General features: G+C 41.3%; 1 protein-coding gene across 1 annotated transcript in view; it reads right to left on the reverse strand.

Annotated features, from left to right (window-relative positions):
- Window positions 1-3,492: 3,492 nt before the first annotated feature.
- LOC133775464 (A disintegrin and metallopeptidase domain 3-like) overlaps window positions 3,493-26,656 on the reverse strand; it is an 85,299-nt gene continuing 62,135 nt past the window's right edge. The window contains exons 16-18 of the mRNA XM_062213798.1: window positions 16,378-16,492; window positions 10,718-10,785; window positions 3,493-3,550 (exon numbers count right to left, since the gene is read on the reverse strand). Coding sequence (XP_062069782.1) covers window positions 3,493-3,550; window positions 10,718-10,785; window positions 16,378-16,492 — 241 coding nt within the window. The remainder of the gene's footprint in view (window positions 3,551-10,717; window positions 10,786-16,377; window positions 16,493-26,656) is intronic.

A 26,656-nucleotide genomic window follows, 5' to 3' on the forward strand; every position in this document is an offset into this window, starting at 1 on the left:
CTGTCCAGAGTGGCCCTGTTTGCCCGTTTCACACCAATGGATGGTGCACATGGTCTGGGTGCCTGGCTTTATTCACTTGGCACAGTGGTTTCAAGTCTCAGCCGTGCCATAGCAAGGCCTGACCCCGAGGGATGGCGGAAGCTGTTGCTTGGAATGGATGTGCCGCTTTTTCTCATCCACCATCAGCTGCTGGACTTTTGGAAAGGACAGATGAGCCTCGGCAATGCGGTCCTCCCGCCTCTCTCCCAGGAGACTCTCTGCCTTTGCACAGAGACCCTGCAGGTCCTGGCTGGACCTGTGGTACCTGTGGTACCTGTGGTACCCAGCAGGAGAGGGTGGGAAAGGGAGACTGCAACAAGGAAAGCCTACCCAGCGAAGCGAAGCTCAGTGAAGACAGAGTAGCAAGTGTGGGGTCCCCAAAGGACAAGCGAGTACCTCGGGTCTCAGTTTACATGGGGCCCAGGAAGCACTACCTGGAGACGGAACAGAGATCTGTGAGCAAGGACCCACCTAGGGCCATCCTGTAGATACAGCAGATGGCAGGACCATCTGGGGCTCTGGAGATGCCGCGACCCAGTGATGCTCCCACTGCATGCTCCACAGCCTGGGAGAGCTGTTGGGGAGGCGCAGGAGTCACCATGGCCAAGGGCACCTGGGGCGGGCAGCAGTGGACAAGGCGCTTGTTTCCCATTGGGACTGCAGTAGCTTCTAGGGCAAAGCTGCTTACTTCCCGGTGAAGGTCCATGACCGGCACCAGAACCACAGACAGCAGCCTGCTCACTTTCAGGCACAGGGTTTATTTGTGTTGCTGAAATCAAATACTTGAGGCCACAACAGAAAGTTTGTTTCTTGAGTCCAGGCAGTGAGCCATGAGCGTCTGGGTCATACCCTTTCTCCAGCTGATGCTTCTGATGCTCTTGCTTAGTGGCTGTGAGCGAAATACAGAAACAGAGAGATGCTTGCTCTTCAGAGTTCAGAGCTGTCTTAGTCAACTACAGGTGTAGCAGCTAATTAGTACAAAACAAGACAAAACAGCAACCACACGCACACACACACACACACACACACCCTCTGCTCATGCTGAAACTGGTGCTTGTGAGATTTGTAAAGCACTTTTGTAAGGCACAGCTTCTTTTTCATGGATGGTTTGCAATAACCACATGAAAAGGAAACACTATAAACTGACCCTTAGGAACTTCGTTTACAAAGATCACCCATTAGGAAACAGAGGAAAAGAAAAATATAAGTTGGGCCCAGCACTGTGCATAGTAGGCTAAGCTTCTGCCTGCAGGACCAGCATTCCCAAATGGGTGCCAGTTCGTGTCCTGGTTGCTCCTCTTCTGATCCAACTCCCTGCTATGGCCTAGGAAATCAGTGGAAGTTCTCCCAAGTACCTGGGCCTCTACACCTGCATGGGAGACCCAGAAGAAGCTCCTGGCTCCTGGCTTCAGATCAGCCCAGCTCCAGCTGTTGCAGCAATTTTACGGAGTGAACCTGAGGATGGAAGACCTCTCTCTGTCTCTCTCTGTCTGTAACTTTGCTTCTCAAATAAATAAATAAAATCTTTTTTTTTTACAAAAAGAAAGATGTCAGTATGTGATAAGATAGGGGAATAGGAAAGGGTTCCCACTAAGCTGACTGGTCTTTTTTCTGTAGAGGAAAGTCCTTGTAATGTGTAAGGCAGGTACTGGAATCTGTTCCCCCAGTGAGTCCTTCCTCTCACTCACAGTAAAACGTCAGAGGGCCTTCAAGACCTCCACGATCCCACCCCAGCTTCCCTCTCTGACCTCTCACAACCACAGTCCTCTTGCTAACATGGCTGCAGGTAAACTGGTATTTGCTGGTGCTCATTAAACATGTAGGCTCCTATGTAGGGGGCCTAGATATACGCATGGGTGCTTCTGCCAGCCAGGTGCCTGTGTAAGACGGATTTGCTCTGCCTCTGGGGTTTGACAGCTCTGTCTTGGTCTTGGAAGGAGTCTGGGTGACTGGATGCTGCACTTCCACAGAGATAGCCTTGGGATTGTGGATGGGACGTTTGGAATTCAAAGTAAGGACCACGGGGCCTTCTGCTCTCTAGCCCCCTGTGCTCAGGGACAGAGGAGGAAGCAGATCCCCACTGACACGACTGTCAGTCGGAGGCAGACAGGGCAATGGCAGGTGAGTAGCTGGGGGAACGCCTGATCACGCACTCTTGGTGCAAAGTTAGACTTCTTCCCATTATTCCCAGCGATAGAACTAACACATCAAGTACCAATATATTCTTACGTATGTAAATTACAGCTCTGGAATACATGTGGGTGCTGGTTTGATTTCCATTCTATGATCTGGAGGGAGGGTGATTTAGCCTGCGCCTGGCATCTAAGAGGTCCTCGCTCAGTGTAGACCCAAGCCCTCCTCCTCTGTCATAGTTTTAGCTGTGTGCCAAAACTGGCCTTGAGCTTAAACTCTGGAGTCCGATTGTAAAGCCATAAAACTAAAACTGCAATAATCCAAGTGAAGCCACGGTGATAAGGAACCGAATTATCTCTGTTGAAACATGTGTCCCCACGTGCCTGTGATACTGTCCGCATCCGCTTGAGGAATGGCCTTGTAAAACTGCTTTGTGTAACTGTCTCATGTGATACCGCTTGCAGGAGTCTGGAAAGAGCTACAATAAGTTCCTGTAACGTAGTGATCTTTGTATAAACTCACCCCCTCCCGTTTGTTTGTTGCACTGTATAAAAACCCTAGCCTTCTTTCACTTGGGGCTGCTCTGTTCCTGAGTGTTCAGACAGCCCCAGCGTGCTGGAGAAAATAAACCCTTTGCTGATCGCATGAGAGTGTCTCTTGGAGTCTCCTTGGCGGTAGATGTTCTGCGACCCTTACAATCTGGAGGGAGGGTGATTTAGACTGCGCCTGGCATCTAAGAGGTCCTCGCGCAATGTGGACCCAAGCCCTCCTCCTCTGTCATAGTTTTAGCTGTGTGCCAAAACTGGCCTTGAGCTTAAACTCTGGAGTCCGATTGCCTTAAATTCCAAGTCTCCCCAAAACTCTGTGCACTTGAGCAGTTATTGAAATTCCTTTTGCCCATTTCCTCATTTCCAGAACACGGGTAACCATAGCAATGGAGCCGTAGTGAGGAAGAAATACAAACACTGGGAGACAGTCTATGTCAATTTACTAATTAGGACCTGACCTGAAGGAGCAGGGACACGTATGTTATAGATATTTTGAGAATATTTAAAATGTCTTTAGGCTCGCTCACTTTTTTTTTTTTTTTTATAAAGTTGTTGCTTAATACACGCCAGGGTGACATGAGTTAGCATTCAATATCCCAAACCAACAACACATAAGTAACACCTCACGCTTTACTGTGGTCTTTGGTTTATCACAGGGAATTAGCAAATGAGGATTTGCCAAGAGTAATGATTTTCTTAAGCGGAAGTGTGGGTGAGGCTCAGAGGCTTTGCTGGTTTACACAGTCAGTGACCCGATGCCCTCAGTTCACCTTTAGCTGTAGGGCTCCACGATGCTGTTGGTGCTGTGAACGCTCTCTTCTGATGTTGATCTGCATAAAAGAGAGCAATGTTTGTTTCTTAGAGTTACAGAAAAGGAAACACAGCTAATTTGCATTTGTCCATCAGTGAATATGTATCAATATTTCTACTGTTTGTCTTTTTTCTCAGGTTGGCCTAACGTTGAAAGATTTTAAGCGTTTGGAGGAAAAATTCACTAAAATCAATCCTGGTTAACAAGCTCTCTTTCTTGCCTACCTGAAAAACAGGATTAAATATTATCATTTCCTTGTTTTTTAAAATTTATTTATTTATTGGAGAGACAGAGTTACAGAGACGGTCTCAGGGAGAGACAGAAAGAGACATCTTCCGTCCTCTGGTTCACTCTCAAAATATCTTCAATGGCCAGAGCTGGGCCAATCTGAAGTCAGGAGCCAAAAGCTTTTCCGGGTCTCCCACACGGGTGCAGTGGCCCAAACACTTGGACCATCCTCTGCTGCTTTCCCAGGCTATAGCAGAGAGCTGAATTGAAAATGGAGTAGCTGGGACTTGAACCAGTGGCCATATGGGATGTTGCCATTGCAGACAATGGCTTAATCTCAATGCTACCGTGCTGGACCTGAAATATTATCATTTCTAGCCTAATTCCCAAGTAAAAAAGATAATCTCTATGTATACCTAAAAATTCTTAAATTACCACCTATCTAATAATCTGGGGATCTGGGGATCTAAAGATCTGGGGATCTGTAGACATTTAGACTAACAATTCACTTTCGCTAATGAGATCCTTAAGCTGGCAGCTAAATCTTCCAGCTACATTTAGTCACATTTGTGGTATTTAGACAACCTGCATGTCTGATTTGCAAGACCACTGTACACCACAGCTAATGTTGAAACCGAGGGTCATGGCTTTCAGATCACTACTACATGACATCAACTCCTTGGCCACAGATGACGAGAACAGGTTTGAACCCCTTACTAGTACTCACAAACCCCTCCTGGGCTGGCCCTGTGGCACAGTAGGCTAAGCCTCTCTCTGTGACACTGACAACCTCTGTGAGGGTCCATCCCTGCCGAGGCTTCTCCATTTTTGGTCCAGCTCCCTGCTAATCTGCTGTGACAATCGCTGAAGCCGGCCAAAGTACTTGGCCCCCTGCACCCACAGGGAGACCTGGAGTTCCAGAGTCCTGGCTTTAGCCTGGCCCAGCCCTGGCCTTTGCAGTCATCTGGGGAGTGAACCAGGGGATGGAAGATGTGTCTCCGGTCCCACCATCCCCCAACTCTGCATTTCAAATAAATAAACAAATATTTAAAAAAGACATCTCTCTTTCTCTGGCTCTACCTCTTTCTGTAACTCTGTCTTAAATAAATAAAAGCAATCTTAAAAAAAAAAAAGACATCTTTGATAACCAAGAACAGATGCTTGAAGGGAATCAGACTTGTTGAAGAAATACCATAATAAGGGATCATTTGTTACAAATGACAAATCAGTCTTTAGGTCTTTAGGATTGAAATCATCTCTTCCCAGATCTGTCCATTCCCTGAACTATGAGTGCTCTGCGTGCACTTGACCCAGTACATCTATGCCAAACATTTTAGACTAGTTGTCAGTGAAAATACCGATATTCTACCCACAACCAATGTCTCTCAGTACATATTCTCTAGGGACAAAAGTGAACAGCTGTGTAAAAGGCATCTAAATTCAGCCAGAGTTTTGGATGGATTTTTTTAAAAAGACTTTATGTATTTATTTGAGAGGTAGAGTTACAGAGAGTAAGAGGGAGAGACAGAGAGAGGTCTTCATCCTCTGGTTCACTCCACAAATGGCCACAAGGCCGGAGCTGTGCTGATCTGTAAGCCAGGAGCCAGGAGCTTCTTCCAGTTCTCCCACGTGAGTGCAGGGCCCCAAGGACTTGGGCCATCTTCTACTATTTTCCCAGGCCGTAGCAGAGAGCTGGATCGGAAGTGGAGCAGGCAGGACTTGAACTGGCACCCGTATGGGATGCAGGTGCTGCAGATCAGGGCTTTAATCTGCTGCACCAAAGCACCAGCCCTCCAAGATGTCTTAAATAAGAACATCAGAAAGACTTATCCCAGCTTTTCAATTAAGTCCATCAAAACTGATTTGATTATATAAACATCTTTATAAATAATACAGACATTAACCTGAATTACGTGCCGCCAGCTTTTTAATAACTAATTTTATGAATCGAGCTGTTGATGGAAATGTTAATTACGATTTTGTCTCCCTCAGCATTTATGGGAAACAGAAAGCCATTTTTCTTGTGCATGGAGTGAGGCCCACTTCTTTGTCTTTATTTCTGCATCCTTATTTCCCTAAGTATTCCCTGGACAAACTGTGATTAGCATTGGTGTGATGGTGAAGGAAACAGCTGTGCACCACGTGGGAAACTTGCACGAAGCTCCTGGCTCCTGGCTCCTGGCTAGGGCCTAGTTCAGGTTTGGCCATTGCAGCCATCTGGGGAGGGACCAGTAGATGGAATATTCTCTCTCTCTCTCTCTGTCTCTCAGTGTGTGTCTCCCCCTATCTCTTTCTGTAACTCTTTCAAGTACATAAATAAATCTTCAAAAAAAAAAAAAAAGAAAGAGCTGAGCAGTACCTTAATTTTAATTTTAAATCTATGAACAGCATTGATTGTTAACAAAATGGAGGTTATCATGCTTTTTCCTCCCTCAGTCCGTGCCTTTTCCTATTTTTCCTACCGTCTACCATCCACGTGTTCTGATCACAGCATTTGCTTCCCTGACTGTGTGTTCACCTCCCGAGCACAGGTGGGTGTCAGGGCAGTGGCAGTGGTGTTGCCAGGGAAGCCAACAGAACTTCCTAAAACAATTTCAGCCAATGTAGCTGCTCCTGCAAAGGCCCCGAGGATTTCCTGAGCTGGCACAATTGCTCCTGTGAACATGAGGGATACCCAAGTGCCTGAAGTCTGGGACTTTCTTATTTAGTTCTTCTAAAAATTCACCCTACACCTCCTGGAATCCCTATATGTGAGATCCTTAATTATGTTTCCATTCTTCCCATAATATGTTTTAAAATTAAACATAAAAATGTTTACCTACCCTTCACTTAAAGTGTTTGTTCTGAGCAAAAATTCCTTCATTTTATTCCATTTTAAAGCAACGACACCAGTCATCATGAGGAGAGGTAGAAAAACATAGAGACTGATCAAAAGGCCATTTTTTTTAGGAGCACTTTGTCGTGTTAGAGTCCAGGGCAGGTTTTTACCTGTAAACATGAATGTATCCATCACCTTCAGGAAAATGCATTCAAAGTACAACAATAATTTGGATTTAAAAAAATTTGGGGTTCAAGTATTACACCCTAAGAATGATTTTTTTTTTAATTTAAAAGCTTTTTCTGTGACAGTAGCCCAAATTGCATTACACGTCAATGCATGCACACGTTGCTGAGAATACACGGTCAGTAGCAGTATGTAGCATCTGTTCTTTACTTATGTGATAAAATATTACAGTCTCTTTTATTCTATCATTCCTCTTCCGTACCCTGCTACTTTGAACACATTAATATTGCCTAAAACAGTTTTTAAATTTAAATAAAGAGCATTTTTTTGAGATTTATTTGAAAGGCAGAATGCTGAGAGAGAGAGAGAGAGAGAGAGAGAGAGCTTTCATCTGCTGGTTCTTGCAAATGGCCACAAAAACCTGGGCTGGGCCAAGCTGAGGTCAGCAGCCCAGAGTACCACTCTGGTCTCTCACATGAGTTGCAGGGACCCAGGTACTTGGCCCATCCTCTGCTGCTTTCCCAGTTGTAAGAGCAGGGAGCTGGGTCAGAGCCCATGCCCATGTGGGATGCCGCCATCACAGGCAGCTGCTTAACCCACTTACGCCACAGCACTGGTCCTGAACAAAGGTTTAAAAACTGCCTCACCCACTTGAAGAGGTCAACACTTTTTGAGAACCTCTTCACCAAAAATACAATAGATTTCAAAAATTTGACCATGGAGCTGGCTCAGTGGTTAAGATGCCACCCGTGATGCAGTCTTCCCATGTGGGTGCCAGTTCATGTCAGCAATGCTCCACCTCTCGTCCAGTTCCCTGCTAATGCAGCTGGGAAAGCAGGAGAAGATTACCCAAGTACTTGAGCAGCTGCATCCATGTCCCAGACCTGGACGAAGTTCTAGACTCTTAGTTTTGGACTGGCCCAGTCCTGGCTGTTGTGGCCTTTTGAGGAGTGAACCAGTGGATGGAAGGTTTCTCTCAGTTTCTACCTGTCTCTGCAACTGTGCCTTTCAAATAAATAAATAAATCTTTTGAAATGGACTTAAATTTTTTTTAACTGATTGGGAAATTCCATTATTCAAGGGCAGAAAGACTATACTTCCAGTTCTAGTCACGATGAAATGCTTGCGTTAAATGATGCCACCTGTGTCCTCTTACAATGCTTACCCTAGAATTGTACCTATGAAATTCAGATAATCTGCTTTCTTTACATTGATACACATTTAAAAAGAAAACAGAAAAGAAAAATAAATCAAATTTTAGCAATTTGAAAAGAAAAGAAAATATAACTCAGGGTAAAAACATGAGAGAAGTGATTTCTACAATTCACAGGAAAGTGAAAACTACCATTTCAGAAGGAAGGACGGAGAACACGTGAGGCTGACTCTAATGTAATTTACCTAGGATGAGTTGCCAACCTCAGTACAAAAAGAATCTCAGCACAGACCAAGCACAGCTCACGACTTTCCCACTGAGCTGAGGAAGCAGAAGACTGTGGTCACCGCAACTTAAATGGCTGGACTCCTTAGGTTACAGCAACGCAGACAGAGTTGCTTGGTAGATCATGGAACCCAGAAGTGTGTATGTGTGTGTGCGTGTGTATGTGCATGTGTGTGCGTGCATGTGTACATCCTAGGACTGCTCAGTAGAGAGGCAAGGCGTGTAAACACAACAGGAGACAACCTGAGCCTTGTTGGACATCCACTCATACTTAGCGGATAATTTAATGGGGATCTTGGAGTTTGGCCACTGCTGGGAAAAGATCACCAACAAGGTTTCTCCACAAACTCATTGCCACAAATTGCCTGCATTTCGTTGTACTCATCCCAGGAGGTGTGAAAAGGTGCTTCACTGTGGTTTTATTTAAATTTGTCCAGGACATTGAACACATTTCATGGGATTACTGGCCATATGTCCATCTTCTGTGAAGATGTGATTATTTAAATCTCTTCCCATTATTTTCTTTTAAAAGAAAATTTATTTATTTTAAAAGCAGAGAGCAAGGGCAGGGAGAGAATCTCATCTGCAGTTTACTCCCCAGATACCTGAAATGGTTGGGACTAGGCCAGTCCAAAGCTGGCAATCAGGAATGCAACCAGGTTTTCCATATGGGTAGTAGAGACCCAACTAGATGACCTATCACCTGCTGCCTCCCAGGGTCTGCATTGCTAGGAAGCTTCAATTGGGGGTGAAAGCAGGATTGTGCAGACATGAGTGTTCCAGGTGCTGGAACATAGGTCTGACCCACTACTTTCCATTTTTAATTGAGTTGACTTTTGATTATTTACTTAGAAAAATTTTTTTAATATGTGCTGGATCCAGCTCCCACATTGGACATCCTATTTGCAAATATTTTCTCCCTTGTTGTAATTTGCCTTTCACTTCTTGATTTGTAACATTTGCACTGCAAAAGTTACTAATTTTGTTAAAGTTGAATTCATCTACTGTTTTCTTATCTCACCCCTGTCTTAGCCTCTTCTATACATGACCTAAGCTCAGTCCACAAAATGGTGTTCTTCTAACAATTTTTAGAGCTTTAGATACTGAAGTTCGATCCATTTTCAGTTACTTTTTGAGAATGGTGTGCTGTAGAGATCCATCTTCTTTCTTTTGCCTGTGGATACCCAGTCGTCTCCACAAATTTTGTCAAAAGACCATTCTTTGTCCCCTAGAAATTGTTTTTAATCCTTGTTTACACTCTTGTGGAACTGTGATCTTTCTGCTTTCGCTTGTTAATATCATGGCTAGTGGTGCATTAATCCTATGAATATAGAGTGGGCTGAACTAAAGTTTTCACAAAAATTAAAGAAAAAGAAAGAAAGGAAAGAGGGAAAGGAGGTTGGGAGACGGCGAGGGTGGGAAGCATGGTTGTCTTCTTAGAATTGTACCTATGGGATAAATGAAATCTGTTCTCATTGTATCAATAACAGTTAGAAATTAAAAAGAAAAAAATACTCAATACTAAGAGTTCCCATTTCTTATAAAAATTAATTGCTAGTGTGTTATGGACTTAAATGCAAGACATAAACCTACCACTTTCAGTATAACAGCAGAAAATCTTCAACTGCTAGGACAAAGAGTACATAAACTTGAACGCAAAGCAGTATCGGATACGGAAATAAAGTGGAAAGTTCAAATTAAAAACAAATACTCTTGGTCACAGACTTGGACAAAATATGTACAAATGACACATCCAACAAAGTTATGTACTACAGGAAATCTCTCAAAACTCAACATTAAAGAAACACAAATGTCATCAACTCAATTAGGAAGTAACATAAGATCTGAGCACATAAGAGCACTAAGGTGCTCTTACAGCCAAATACACACTGTAAAAATGCTTAACAATAATATTATCCACAGGAAAATGAACACTATAACTGCAGTGAGATATCAATACACAGCTATCAGAATGAATAAATTTATAAAAAAGAAGAAGGAGAAAAGAAAATGCATAAAAGTTGTACCATGGATTGGTAGTAAAAATGCAAAAAAAAAAAAAAATGGACCATACATATATTATGGGTGCCAGTGTCAAATGGTACAGACACTAGAAACTGACCATTGCTTTTAAAACAATAATCAGCTTAAAAATATGACCTAGCAATTTTAGTTATGGCCACACATCATAAAGAATTAAAATATGTTTCTATATGAATAGTCATCCCAGACTTAATCATAATAGATAAAAACTGATAGCCATCCAAATGTCCTTCACAGTGTGAACAGTTAATAAATCACAATGAACTTATGCAAAACAAAAATGAATGAATGCTGATAATGTAATGACTTATATGTAGGTGACAGAAATTCTGCTGTCTGTGGGAGCTCAGCTTACAGAAAAACTCTATAATTCTATTTATATAAGATTCATGAGATCACACAACTGAAGAAATGAAGAGGAATTTAGGGGTTGCCAGGAGTTAGCAATGAGGAAAAATGAGCAGTGTATTTACAAAGTGGTAATGGTAGGCAGCCGTGGAGCACAGTTGAATATCATGATTGCGGTGGTGGTGACATGAGTCTGAACATGACAAAATTGCACAGAACACGTACACCCATGCACACACACAGACACACGCACACAGATGAGTGCATACATAGTGGTGAAATCTGATTAAGGTCTATGTATTTTCTCAGTATCTCTTTCCCAGATGGGATATTACAGGACAGACTTGCAACATTTTGCCATTGGTAGAGGTTGGGTGAAGATTGCATAGAATTTCTGTCTATGGGCCTTTGTAACACTTTGTGAATCTATAATTACTTTGAAATAAAAGGTTAAAATAAAAGCCCTAATATAGGATATCACTGGGCATCTAAAGCTTTGCAAAGCAAACCCCAAGCCCAACAAAACCAAAACTGACAATATTGTGTGATGATGGATGTATGGACTGACTGCAAAGTCACTGCCCATAACAAAACAAAGGTAACACACAGGCACTTTGAAAAAAGTTTAGCTTTTTCTTACACAATTCAAAATGAGACAGCACTCTCCTTCTTGGGTATTTATCCACAAAACATAAATATGCTAAGGCCTGTGTGCATGTTTATAGTAGGCTTATTCACTCTGGTGAAAACCTAGCAACAACTCAAATATCTTTCCGTGAGTGAGGTATAAGACAAATTTTCGTTGGAAGGCTTCTCCAACAACACAGAGTTAAGGACTGGCAGAGTGATGGGGATGACTGGGGTGACAGATCTATTCTGCATCAGGACCATTGTGCTAGAAATGTGAGTCTATCCATGTTTCAATAGCTGTGGAATTCTATTCCAAAGAGTGAATGCTACTGTATACAAATTATTGGAAATGTAATGTGTTTAACAAAAAGTAAGAATAAAAAACGGGCAGGCAATGTGGTGCAAAGAGTAAGTCTCTGCCTGTGATCCCAAAATCTCAGATAGGCACCTGTGTGGATCCGGTGCCCTGCTTCTCATCCAGCTCCCTGCCAATGTGCCTGGGAAGGCAGCCGAAATTGGCCCAAGAGCTTGAGCCTTTGCCAGCCACATGGAAGATCTGGTTGAAGATCCTGGCTCCAGGATTTGGCTTTATCCAGCCACTGCTGATGAGACCATTTGAGGAGTGAACTAGTGGAAGGAAGATTCCTCTCTCTCTCTCTCTCTCTCTCTCTCTCACACACACACACACACACATACACACAATCTATTCTCTGTAACTGCCTTTCAAATAAATAAATAAATATTTTAAAAAGAAACCAAAATCTAAGAATTTTTTCAAGCTCATCCCAAAATATCTGCAAGTCTTCATTTAAGACTATAAGCAAATCCATGCAGACTAAACTAAAAAGAAAATCACACTTTGGTAAATCACAGTGGCACTGAAAAACCAAAGATGTAATGTAAGTTTTCACTAAGACAAAGAAAAAAAGAATAAAAAAATACATCTGAGTCACTGTCTCTGGCCTCTGCTGTGGAATGAGGATGGTTGCCCAGAGGCAGAACTGCAACCTTGCCCATCCCTTCCCCTTGGGCCACTGCTTTTCAGCTGTCTTGGCCAGGGACGGAGAACAGGCGCTGAGAGTGAGGACCGTTGTTTCGCCCACCTCTGTTTGCTTTTACATTAACACTGCTGGAGACTGAGAGTAGGTAGCAGTAGGAGAGTGCTGTGATCCCACTTACCACCACAAGCAGCTGCGTTTGTCCCTCTGCTAGGATTCCTCTCCCCAGCCCAGGTCAACTGCTCCTGTGCCCATCCTGCTCGTGGAATGGAGGGGCATGATAGCTATCCACCTTGGCATTGGGGCTGCTGGGGGCTGCTGTTGCACATTGCATAAGAAATAGCCATCCTTTTCCAAATGCTGTCACCTTCATTACCAGAATGTCCTCACAGTGGACGTCCCTCTCATTCAGCATCGTGTGCACAGCAGTCTGGGACACGCTCACATGACTGCTAGGAACTGTGTGTCTCCCTGGTTGTCATGTCAGGCCCTGGATATAGCCAAAGAAATGATAGAAAAGACTAGACTGTGGAATCCAAATGAAATCAGACACTACACAGACTACCACACTAACACGTCACCTCACATGTCCAAGAGAAAGCAGATTGCCATAAAAGAGAGAGAGAGAGAGAGAGAGAGAGAGAGAGAGAGAGAGAGAAGAACTGATCTGCCACACAGGCAGATCTTGAGATAGGGTCGCAAGTAGCAGAACATAGCACAGTAACATAATGCCTCTGAAGAAACCCAATAATTTTCTGCAAATGAATTCCAAAGAAAAAGATATCAATGGCATACCTGATACAGAATTCAAAAGAGTACAAGGATGTTTGAGGAGATAGATGATAGTACAGAAAGACACTTAAAAGGAAACCATAAGAAAAATATGTGGTATAAATGGCAAATTCATCAAAGAGATAGAGATCTTGAAAAAAACTAATCAGAAATGTTGGAAATGAAGAACTCAATAAATCAAACTGAAAAACAGAATCAGGTCAAAGCCTCTAACAAGATACATGATCAAGCAAGAGAAAAATATCTGAAATTCAAGCTAAGTCACTTGAAACATCACAGTGAGACAAAAAAACAATCAAAATAAAAGAGATGAAGACAACCTGAAGACAGGTGACCTTGGGCATGGTTAAATGAAGAAATATTTGAGATGTGGAAATCCCGGAAAGATGAGAGAGCAGTGATGGCACAAAGAATCTGTTCAATCAAATAGCTGAAAACTCCCCTAATCTGGAAAAGATACATTTGCTGAAACACAGGAGGCTCACAGGATCCCAAATAAATATGATGAGAAAAAGTCTTCACCACAACACATTAATGTGAAACTCTCAAAAATTCAGGACACAGGAAAAATTTTTAAATCCTCAACAGAAAAGAACATCTTTAAAATAACAGCAGGGATCTTTTTAAAAATATTTATTTGAAAGGCAGAGTTACAGAGGCAGAAAGAGAGAGAGAGAGGTTGTCTATCCACTGGTTCACTCCCCAAGTGGCTGCAACAACCAGTGCTGGGCTGATCTGAAGCCAGGAGCCAGGAGCTTCTTCGTGGTCTATCACATGGATGCAGGGGCCCAAGGACCTGGGCCATCTTCCACTGCTATCCCAGGCCATAGCTTGATCGGAAGTTGAGCAGCCCAAGTGGGATGACGGCAGTGAGGTGGCAGCTTTACCTGCCCATGCCACTGTGCTGGTCCCTAACAGCAGGTTTTTAGAACTCTTACAGAGGTCTGGAAGGAGTAGAATGATACAGCCATGGTTATTCAAGAAAGCAAACGCAAATCCAGACTACTTTACCTGAACAAGTTATCTTTTGCAAGTGAAGGGGAATCAAGATATTGCAAGGAAAGCAAAATTTGGAGAAATTAAACACCACAAGACTGGCTTAACCGAAGATGTTTAAAGGGTCCTACAGTCTGAAACAGAGGTAACCATTATCATGAAAATATGTGAAATTGTAATAGCCACTTGGAAGAAGCAATAGATACTCAAAACAATAGAACATTTTTAAATGACAGTTCTACATCTTACTTATCTATAATTCTGGATGTAAACAGCTTCAATGAATCAATGTTAAGTAGACTGAATAAAGGAGCCAGGACCCAAAAATCTACTTGCTGAGCAGTGACTTTGTTCAGCTGCGTAGATGCCAACAGGCTGAAAGCAAGGGAACTTACAAAAGGATCCTCCAAACAAATGTAAATCCAAAAGACAGTGTGAGCAGCTACTACACAATGTCACAGATTAGACTGTATGTCAAAACTGTGCAAGACAGACGAACACAGCGTTTGCTCCATGAGATCAGCTCACGGTAGTAAACGCATGTACCATTACACAGCACTTAATATATATACCCAATATTAGATAGAGATAGATAGAGGTAGATAGATAGATAGAGGTAGATAGCACAGCCAGTAAGAAATGGGGAAATTCAATATCCCGGTTTCAAAAATGAATAGGTCACCAAAACAGAAAATCAACAAGTAAACAATGGGTGTAGGCTGTACGTCTGCCCTACTGGACCTAACAGGAATTACAGAACATTTTATCTGACAGCAACATAATACTTCTTATGGCACAAGGAACATTGCCAGGATTGATTCTCTATTTGGTCATGAAGCATGTCTTAAAAATTTATGAAGACAAAAATAATTCCAACTCTCTTTTATAAGCACAACAGCACAAAACTACAAATCATTAGCAGGAGGGACCTTGAAAACTTGATGCAAGACATAGAAATCATAATTACTCCCCAAGAATCAGCTAGTCAATGAAAACAGAGGAAACAACACATTTCTTGAAACCAATGATAATGAAAACATAACATACTAAAACTTAAGGGATGCAGCAAAAGCTGTTCTCAGGGGGAAGTTATGCCAATAAACACGTGTATCAGAAAGGAAGCGTGGCCTCAAATAATCAATTTATATTTATATCAAGGAAATAGGAAAGCAAGAAAAAACTAAAGAAAAAGTTAATAGAAGGCAGGAAATTACAAAGATCAGAACAGAAAGACACAAAAATACAAAAGAACAGCAAAGCAATATCTTAAATTTCTGACAAAGATACAAAGTGGGCAAGTCATTCTTTAGACTAAGATGAAAGAACAGAGACCCAAATAAATAAAACGATAAATGAAGAAAGAGACATTATTTTACATCACAAAATGATCCTGACAGAACATTATGAACAATAAGTTATATGCCAAAAAGGTATTTTTCAACCACATAAATGATATCCAAATATGTAAGGAACTGAAAAAAGCCAAAACAAAACAGAACACAATCAGGTAGTGTGATTAAAAAACGAGCAAACAGCCTTAACAGACATATCCCAAAAGAAAACTAACCAATGTACAATAGACACATGAAGACATGGTCTGCATTTTTAATCACCAGGGAGACAAAAATCAGAAGGTGAGTGACATACCACTTCACTTGAGTTTTGGATGGCTATTGTCAGAAAAGCAAACGATAACAAGTGGTGGTGAGGGCGTGGGAAAAAGGGGCCCTGACTCACAGTTGGGGAAGGTAAATTGCTATCTCCATTGCATGGCCATGTCTCAACAAAGCAAAAATAGGATTACTGTGGGTTGCAGCATGCCCACTACTTGGTAAGTATCAGAGGAAATTAAGTCAGTTCATAAGACTTCTGCACATCCATATGTATCACAGCATTGTTTGCAATTAGCCAAGATATGAAGTCTACCCCGGTGTCCATCAGCAGATGGATGGATAGAGAAAATGGCTTGTATATACATAGTGGAATACTATTCATCATCCTTAGGAAAGGATGAAATCCCATCTTTTTTTTTTTTTTTAAAAGATCTATTTATTTATTTATTTGGAAGTCAGAGTTACACAGAGACAGAAGAGGCTGAGAGAGAGGTCTTCCATCCACTTGGGCCTCTGCACCTGCATGGAAAGACCCAGAGGAAGCTCCTGGCTCCTGGCTTTGGATCAGTGCTGCTCTGGCCATGGTGGCCAACTGGGGAATGAACCAGTGGATGGAAGAGCTCACTCACTCTCTTTCTCTCTCTCTCTTTCTCTCTCTCTGCCCCTGCCTCTCTGTAACTCTACCTTTCAAATACATAAATATTTTTTTAAAAAAGAAGCACAATAGTGTTGGAACAGAATCACCTAGAGACTCACTTGCCGGGAGCCAAAACCCGTCATCGGTACTTCCACCTGGCGAAAGCGGAAGTCTCTCACAATTAGGAGGTGCAAATCCAGGATCACACTGACAGTTGAGCCTTTCATTGCAAATCTAAAACCAAAAGAAGAAGAATAGCTACACATGCAACATAAAAACAAATGCTTGTTAGAGAATGCAAGTTGTTAAATTACTGTAACTTAATATAAAAATGGTAAGTTAATATGGAAATGGTTTCAAATGAAAAGTAATATGACAAGTGCGAATGCAGTGTCTTCTCAGATATCCTAGACATACTTCTTGCCCCTCCCATTTCTGAAGAAAAGTAGACAGCATTCTTCAAATAACTTGCTTTTCTTTTTTAAAGATTTATTTATTTATTTGAAAGTCAGAGTTACACAGAGAGAGAAGGAGAGGCGGGGGGGGGGGGGGGGAGAGAAAGGAAAAGAGAGAAAGAGAGAGATCTTCTATCAGCTGGTTCACTGCCCAGATGGTCGCAATGGCTGGAGCTGCGCTGATCAGAAGCCAGGAGCCAGGAGCTTCTTCCAAGTCTCCCATGTGGGTGCAGGAGCCCAACACTTGGGCCATCTTCTACTACTATCCCAGGCCATAGCAGAGAGCTGTATTGGAAGTAGAGCAGTAGGGACTTGAACCAGCACCCATATGGGATGCTGGCTCTGCAGGCAGTGGCCCTACCCACTATGCCATAGCGCCGGCCCCAGAAATAACTTTCTTAGAGATAATGAAACTAGAAAGATTGAAAGAGTGTGAATTAAAATTTCTTGTAAATTGTGATAGATTTAACAAACAAACAAACAAACAAAAACACTGGCACTGGTAAAGGCTGTTTGGCCTAGCGACATGGGCACCTTACATGAGTGACTGGGATCCACAGGTGCCCCCAGCTCCTGATTCCATCTTCCGGCTAATCAAAGCCCTGGAAGGCAACAACAATGGCCCCCGTCCTTGGGGTCTAGCTGCCCACATTCCAGGCTGCCTGTTCAGCATGGCCCATCCCTGACTGTTGTGGGCATTTGAGATGGGGACTCTCACTATCAATGTTTCTTTTTCTCTCTGTCTCACTCCCTGATTCTTTTATTTTATTTTATTTATTTATTTTTATTTATTTTTTTGACAGGCAGAGTTAGACAGTGAGAGAGAGAAAGAGAGAGACAGAGAGAAAAGTCTTCCTTTTTCTGTTGGTTCACCCCTAAAGTGGCTGCTCCGGCCTGCGTGCTGCGCCGATCCGAAGCCAGGAGCCAGGTGCTTCCTCTTGGTCTCCCATGCGGGTGCAGGGCCCAAGCACCTGGGCCATCCTCCACTGCACTCCCGGGCCACAGCAGAGAGCTGGACTGGAAGAGGGGCAACTGGGACAGAATCCGGCACCATGTCTGGACTAGAACCCGGGCTGCTGGCGCTGCAAGCGGAGGATTAGCCACGTGAGCTGCAGCGCCGGCCTCCCTGATTCTTAAGTAAACAAATAAATAAGTAAAAATTCACAAGCGTCTAGATAGAAAATGATTAGCTCCAACTTTACGATGAACAGGGGCCAAAAACTAAAGGGAGAAAGAAGCCTGAATAATCAGATACAGGTAGCCAAAATGTAAACGGAAAGTTAGCAAATATCTGCAAATGTGATCACTGAGTGAATACAGAGAACGGTCGGTGGCAGAAAGAAATAAAGCCACACAGCAACTAAATATGAAAGGAAAGAGAGAGCAACGAAACTAGAAACAGCAGTGTATGCGAGCGCTTTTGTGGAAAACGTCCCTTCATCCTGAACTGCTGCGTAAACCATGGAAGCGCCCATGCAGCAGAAGTCACTGCCAACGGCACGATGGCAGTCACCAGGTTTACAGAGGCTCCGTAATCAGCACAGGATTTCCTGATGCGACACAGCAGAAAGGCAAGTGGCCAACACGAACATACCTACTTCAGACCTGTGTCATCGGTTCCTACGTGAATGCCAGTTATCACTGAAGTGAGCATGTTATAAGAAGCCAGAATGAGGGGAGATTCTCATTGTCGGCCATGACAGGTGGGAGGGAAAAGCTGAAGTAGTGTTTCTTAAAGAATCTAAACTCCAGACGCTTCAAACCCTGATTTCTTTACTCCTCCCTGGCTCCCATCCTCCCTACTTTTTCCTTTCTTTTAATTTTTTTGCAATGGCTTACTATTCAAACAGAATGTATTTCTGATAATTAAGAAAGCAGATCAATGTACCAAGGTGTTTACATAGCAATGTCTCTTGTATGATTATTGATAATGGTTAAAATTTAACATTATTTCAAAGGCTAAAAGTAAATAAGTTTTCATAGAAGATTCATACTGGCACATAAATTTAATGTGTCAGAAGATGCAACAGATCTGAGTGGATAGGAAATTCTGACCCCATAACCTACTAGATTGTATATATATGTACAATATGAATACATTGTGTTGAGTGCTCAAAAGTGCATATGTAAGTAAAAATACACTCAAGTATAAAGAATATTATGTAAATGCTTAAATGTACAGCATGCGGGTAATCCTTACAAATCCATTTCTGAAATTTGATATCTTAATTTATCATACTACTAACAAATGTTTTATAACATTTTTGTACACAATTACAAGGTGTTTAGGTTATGCACACACTACACATATAAATGATATGCACGGATAGCAATAACTTAATTTACTTTCTGAATTTAACCCCAACTTTTCCGAAAGAAATTTCTGCATCAAATACTTATAACCGTTCTTATTATCCTGGCAAATGTTCCTGACAAGCATTATAATTAAAAACAATATAAAGGTCACGTACCCCATGTCCATTGCATTTCACTTGGGAGTTACATTCTAATCTGTTAGGAAGCTGAGAAAAATGTTTGCAGTCCACACCAATACAGATCTACAAGTATGTTAAAGTTAAATATGTTAAACAAGCAAGCAGCAGCAAAAATGTCAAGTATTGAAACTCATAATTGATACAAGAATTACTTACAGGGGTGATATACACAACAGACAAATCAGTATTTCATTTAATCAATTCAAACTACAACTAGAATCTGGATTTATTATCAACATTAAAATCTTGTTTCTTTATGAAATATTAAATAATTCAAATGTGATGCTATTTTCTCCTTGAAGGAGTAGAATTATAGATTTAGTGTTATTAATTGGTTGAAGAAGAAATGTAGGGGCTGGCGTTGTGGTGTAGTGGATGGAGCTGTCACCTGCGAGGCCAGCATCCCTCTACATTTGCTATTTATGTCCAGGCTGCTCCACTTCAATCCAGCTCACTGTTAATGGCATGAGAGAAACATCAGAAGCTGTCACATGTATCTGGGTTCCTGTTACCAATGCAGGAGACCCGGATGAAACTCCCTGGCACCTGGCTTCAGCCTGGCCTAACCTTGGCCGTTGCAGCTGTCTGGGCATGAACCAGTTGATGGAAGATCTCTCTCTGTCTCTCTCTTTCCCCTTCTCTCTTTCTGTATCTCTTTCAAATAAATAAATAAATAATAAATATTATTAAAATAACAAATTATTTGTAATGACTAGGGTTATCATTAACACTTTTTATGCATTGTTATATATACCCATACCAAACCTTCAACTTTATTTTTACATATCATTCAATTTACATGTTTAAATACATTGACAGAAACAATTCTAATTTTTTTTAAACTTTTATTTAATGAATACAAATTTCCAATGTACAGCTTATGGATTACAATGGCTTCCCCCTCCCATAACTTCCCTCCCACCCGCAACCCTCTCCTCTCCTGCTCCCTCTCCCCTTCCATTCACATCAAGATTCATTTTCAATTCTCTTTATATACAAAAGATCAATTGAGTATACATTAAGTAAAGATTTCAACAGTTTGCACCCACATAGAAACACAAAGTGAAACATACTGTTGGAGTACTAGTTATAGCATTAAATCACAATGTACAGCACATTAAGGACAGAGATCCCACATGAGGAGCAAGTGCACAGTGACTCCTGTTGTTGACCCAACAAATTGACACTCTAGTTTATGGCGCCAGTAACCACCCTAGGCTCTCATCATGAGTTGCCAAGGCTATGGAAGCCTTCCAGGTTCGCCGACTCTGATTATATTTAGACAAGGTTATAAAAGACAGGGTGAGGATAGTAACCAATGATCCTAAGAGTGGCATTTACCAGATCTGAACAATTATACAGCATGAAGTGGGGAAGAGGACCATCAGTACACACAGGTTGGGAGTAGAGCCATTGGTGGTAGAGTAGAGATTATGATTACAAAGGAATGAGGCCCAAGTGTGCTAGACAGGGTCTAGAACAAAGGACAGAGTCATTATTAGAGGAGCTAAGAAAGGTGCTGTCTAAGCTACAATTAAGTTTTCTGATTGAGAGGCAAATAGAACCTGACAGAAGGGGCTTGATAATAATCTGGTGGGCTTTAGGCCTTGTAAGTGAAAAGGCCCAGACCTACCTATCTCTTCACATGGGGTATATCCTAAGGGAGGTGTGAACCTCCTAGGGGAAGGCACCCTGTTGACTTTCATTACTTATCTGGCCTGGGAGGAGAGCTGGCCAGGTAAAGGCAGGTGGCATCTCTAACAAGAAATTTACAGTTCTGCCTGCAATGTTGCTGACCCTACTTGGCCATCCCCTCAGCTGCAGTGGTCACTTTGGAAGTTGGGCTGAGTGAAGGGCTTTTCAGCTTAGAGTCAATAAGATCTGTGGCTCTGACCTGGGCATCCTTCGACTCCAGGGCAGGTCCATTTCCAGTGATCCAACTCTTGGCATAGCTGCCAGGGCTCTTCACAAGTTGACTTCTGCTGAAGCCCAGGCTTACCACATTGAAAGCCATTGCAGTGGACTGGCCTGTTGGGTCTCCTTGAGGGCAGATCACTCTACAGAACAGCCATTAATAGGCCTGCCACCCATTGCTTCTGATGCCTAGCTTTCTTTTCCTCCTGGTTTTGTTAAAGCAGACCAGAGGATGCAAGTCAAGGGAGTGCCCAAGTCCCATCTCTAATCTTCGGTGGCCTGAATTACAAGTCTATAGTCACAGGCATGTTCTGTAGTAGTTTTTCTAAGGTAGACAATGCCCATGAGGAAAATTATATTCTCACTTTAAAACTTTCTTTCCCTTTGGTCTGAAAGGGAGGTTTTTTCTACTTACTGTTTACTTCGCTGATGGCGATGTGAATCTAGCTATGAGATTATTATTTAAGCTCTTATTTTGGCTATGCTATTACAGAAAAATGTTAGCCATCTCTTTTATAAGGTCTAAAGATTAAATTGTGCGTCCTACAGATTCCTTCATAATAGAATTAGTTTCCTACCTTGAAGAGAATAGAGAAATGAAAGAACAAGTTGGTTTTAGAATAGAGAAATGAGGGAGCAAGTCCTAGATCGCTTGCTGACAATAGCAATATTACATGAATACTTAGCAAATAGTTTCAACCATTAGATAACAACTTAAGAAAACATTTACCAGAAGGTCCAATGCCTTCTATAAATTTTAAGAATCATGTATTTGGAAACACCTCTTAAATATCTAACATGGTGTAGTTTGAGAAACAATTCTAAATTTAGCAGCTGCTTTTCTCACACATCTAAACAATTAAGGCTACAAACCAATACTGTCATTTTAAAGATTTTCCCAACTATTTTTTCAAGATTTATTTATTTATTTGAAAGGCAGAGTTATACAGAGAGAGAAGGAGAGGCAGAGAGAGAGAGAGAGAGAGAGAGAGAGAAAGGTCTTCCATCTGCTGGTTCACTCCCCAACTTGCTGCAAAGGCCAGAGCTGCGCCAACCCAAAGTCAGGAGCCAGGAGCTTCCTCTGGTTGACCCACATGGGTGCAGGGGCCCAAGGACTTGGGCCATCTTCTACTGCTTCCCCAGGCCACAGCAGAGAGCTGGATTGGAAGTGGAGCAGCCAGGTCTCAAACTGGTGCCCATATGGGATGCTGGCACTGCAGGCAGAGGCTTAGCCTAGTGCACTACAGCACCAGACCTTAAAGTATTTAAACATTTTTTTGAATTTCTAGTCTCTCTGGCACACCCTTTGGAATTTGTAGGACAAACCTTAAAGAAAATTCACCACTATGTTGTTCCTTGAGTCCAAGGTCTCTTGCTAGTCTTCCTTTTTTCTCTCTAATCTTTAGTCTTATTTTTTAAAGATTTATTTACTTGAGAGCTAGAGTTACAGACAGAGAGAGAGACCTTCCATCTGAAGGTTCACTCCCCAAATGTCTGAAACAGCTGGAGCTGAGCCAATCTGAAGTCAGGAGCCAGGAACTTCTTCTGGGTCTCCCATACAGGTGCAGGGTCCCAAGAACTTGAGCTATCTTCCATTGCTTTCCCAGGTCATTAGCAGAGAGGTGGATCAGAAGAGGAGCAGTCAGGACACAAACCAGTGCCCATATGGGATGCCGGCACCACAGGCAGAGGCTTAGCCTAGGGCACCACAGCACCAGACCTTAGAGTTCTATGTTTTTAAGCAATGTCCAGATTTTAGTGAAGGATGCCTAGTACATTTTTTCTAGAACCCAAGAGTCCACTCAGTGATTTCTAATCATGAAATGATGCCTTTAGCAATGTTTTCCTTTTAATTAATTTTGTCTTACTAAAGAAACCTTTGAATGCTTTAGACACTTCAGATAAGCTTTCTTAAGAGAGCTTCATGAAAAAATAAAAACATTTTTATACTTTGATCTGAACTTATTCTGAAACAGTATCTTTTGTTTTACTCTATAGGTCATTTCATCCGTCTTGGTATCCATACTGCATTGCCTTAATTACTTGCATTTTTTAGTAAGACTATATTTAGTAAGTGAATACTTTCCTGATTTCATTTTCTCAATTGAAATGGCATTAGCTATTATTTTAGCGATTTGTATTTTCATACAAATTTAGGTCGGTTTTTTAGTACCGTCAGTCCCTTATGCCCCCATTCCTGCAGTTCTTATTTTTATTGCATCATATTAACAATTAATTTTGACATCATTGACATCTTAATCATACTGAGACTTTGATTCATGGATAAGTCTTCTTGCATTTTCTGGTTATTTTTTAAGATTTATTTATTTGATAAGTAGAGGGACAGAGAGATGGATAGACAGAGAGTCAGAGAGTGATGGTGACCATGTGAGAGCAGGAACAAGAGGGAGCATGATGAGCTAGTGAGAGCGAGAGAGATATCTTCTATGTAAAGGTTCTCTCCCCAGGTGCATGCAGCAGTCAGGTCTGGGCCAGAGCAAAGTCAGGAGCCAGGTTCTCCATTTGGGTTTCCCACAAGATTGGCATATGCTATCAACTGCTGCTTTCATTATGAACATTAGCAGGGAGCTGAACTGGAAGTGGATCAGCTGGTTTTCTAACTGGTGCTTTATGTGGGATGGCAGCATCTCAAGCAATTTCTTAATCAGGTGTGCCACAACACTGGTCCCCTTTGCATCCCTTTTCCTATGACTTTTCTAATCATAATTTGTAATTATCAGTGTAGAAGCCACTTTGCACGTGTGCCTTTGGATCTTTCCAGGTTCTCCATGCCTTTGAATGCAATCAATACTACAATAGTTGATGCTAGGGCTTCTTCTAAAATGTCTTTCTGAATGAAATGCAGTATAAATATTAAATAATTAAGACATAAGACTGTGGATTGCTGTATAACATATTGGGAATGTCCAGAAAGATGATTAAGTCAAAGATACTGTCTGAAGAAATTGGAAACCATGCAATGTTCATGTGTCACTGCAATTCAAATAGTTAAAGTTCAAGTTTTACAGATGTTTTCCTGATTTGTCGTCTTCCATACTACAAATTTTATTTAAGAGAAAGGAATCATACTGCATTGTGGAAATATTGTAAGCTATCTGATCATCTTAAGGCTGGCATTTATTGTGACCTGATATTTTCTCCTGTATAACATATATTGTGTGTGCTAATTGATACTTGTCTTATGGTGATAATAATATATATATGATTCATCCACCAAATATATTGTCAATGTTACCATTCATAAGTCAAAGCCAGTATCTCTCTTTTTTAGATTCTTACATTTGTTAATACATAAAGAATAGATTTCATTAATTTTGTCGATATGATTCCAGGAATACAACATTTTCTCCTTCCCTCCTTCCTTTCTTCCCGCTTTTTTGTGATATTTTCAATTTACTTTATAAATACGGGCTCACTGTTCCTCTAACCAAAGAACTCTACAAGTGAAAGGTAAACAGATCACTCTTTTGCAGATGTACAGAGAAGCGTTATAGACAACAATCAAATCACAAGATGTCAATTTAGCTAAAAAAACATTAACCTTTGATTTTGTATTCTATATATTAGCTATAGCTAATATTTGTTTTTAAGGCTTATTTCACTAAGTATAATGGTCTCCAGTAGCCTCCATTTTATTACAAGAGACAGAATTTCATTTTTTATTATTGATAGTATTCCATTATATCTTTAGCAAGTCATCAATTGATAGACATCTGGGTTAATTCCATAACTTAGCTATTGGGGAATACAGGTAACTCTTTCATATACTGAATTTATTTCCTTTGGTTATATTTCCAGAAGTGTGATGGCTGGGTTATATGATAGATTTATTTTGAGGTGTCTGAGGTATTTCCATACTGCCTTCCATAATGGTTGTATTAGTTTACATTCCCACAAACAGCATAATAGGGTACCTTTTTCTCCACATCTTGTTTTTAGTTCTTACTTTTTTTTTTTCTTTTTTATTACAGGCAGAGTGGATAGTGAGAGAGAGACAGAGAGAAAGGTCTTCCTTTTTGCCGTTGGTTCACCCTCCAATGCCCGCTGAGGCCGGCACATCGTGCTGATCCGAAGCCAGGAGCCAGGTGCTTCTCCTGGTCTCCCATGGGGTGCAGGGCCTAAGGACTTGGGCCATCCTCCACTGCACACCCAGGCCATATTTTTTGATATTTGGATGATAGCCATTTTAACTGGGATAAGATGAAACCTCACTGTGATTTTTAATTACATTTCCTTGATGGCTAGTGACCCTGAGAGTTTTTTTTTTTTCTTTTTTCATGCGTCTGTTGGCCATTTGTATTTCTTCCTTTGAAAAATGCTTGTTTCATGCCCTTTGCCCATTTCTTAACTGGATTTTTTATTTCTTTGTTGTTAAATTTTTTGAGCTCCTTCTATGTCCTTGTATGTATGTATGTAAGTATGTATGTATACATTGTTTGCAAATATTTTGTCCTATTCTGTTGGTTGACTCTTAACTTTGTTGAATGTTTCCTTTGCTGTTCAGAGCCGCTTAGCTTGATGTAAAGTTATTTGTCTATTTTTGCATTAATTGCCTGTGTTTCTGCGATCTTAGCCAAGAATTCTTTGTTTATGCCGATGCCTTGCAGTGTTTTCCCTATGTTTACCATTTGATGGTTTCAAGTTTTTGGTTTAGGTCTTTATTCCACTGTAAGTTGATTTTTGTATACAATATAAGGTAGGGGTCTTGTTTTATACTTCTACCTACAGATATCCAAGTTTCCAAGAACCATTCATTGAAGGGACTGCCCTTTTTTTCCAGGAAGTGATTTTAGTTAGTTTGTCAAGAGGTAGTTGGTTGTAGATGCACGTATTAATTACTGGGATTTCTATTCTGTTCCATAGGTCCTATAGTATTTTTTTAATTTATTGCATTTATTTGAAAGAGTTACAGAGAGAGAGAGAGAGAGAGAAGGAGAGAGAGAGGTCTTCCATCCACTGATTCACTCCCCAAATGGCTGCCAAGGTCAGGGCATGGCCAGGCTGAGCTAGGAGCCAGGAGTTTCAAGTGGATCTCCCACATGGGTATAGGGGTAATGGGTCATCTTCCAGTGTCTTCCAAGGTGCTAGGACTTGAATTGGCACCCATATGGGATGCTGGGTTTGCAGGCAGTGGCTTAATCCATTACATTATAACAGTGACTCCTGTACTATGTCTTGAACTTTGGTATCGTGAGGCTTCTAGCTTTGGTTTCATTGCTTAAGATTGCTTTACCTATTCAAGGTCTCTTGTGTTTACATATGAATTTTTGGATCATTTTTCTCTTAATATCTGAGAAGAATGTGCTGGGTATTCAAATTGGGGGTGCACTGAATCTGTAAATTGCTTTGGATAGTATGTGCATTTTAATGGTATTAACTCTTCTTTTCCATAAACATGGGAGATTTTTTTCCATTTTTTGTGTCTTCTACTTCTTGCCATAATGTTTTTGTTTTTTGTTTTTTGTTTTTTTTTAATTTTTACTGTAGAGATCTTTTATACCTCTGGTTAAATT

The sequence above is a fragment of the Lepus europaeus genome, chromosome 16 (genome assembly GCF_033115175.1).
Source record: "Lepus europaeus isolate LE1 chromosome 16, mLepTim1.pri, whole genome shotgun sequence".
Lineage (NCBI taxonomy): Eukaryota > Metazoa > Chordata > Mammalia > Lagomorpha > Leporidae > Lepus > Lepus europaeus.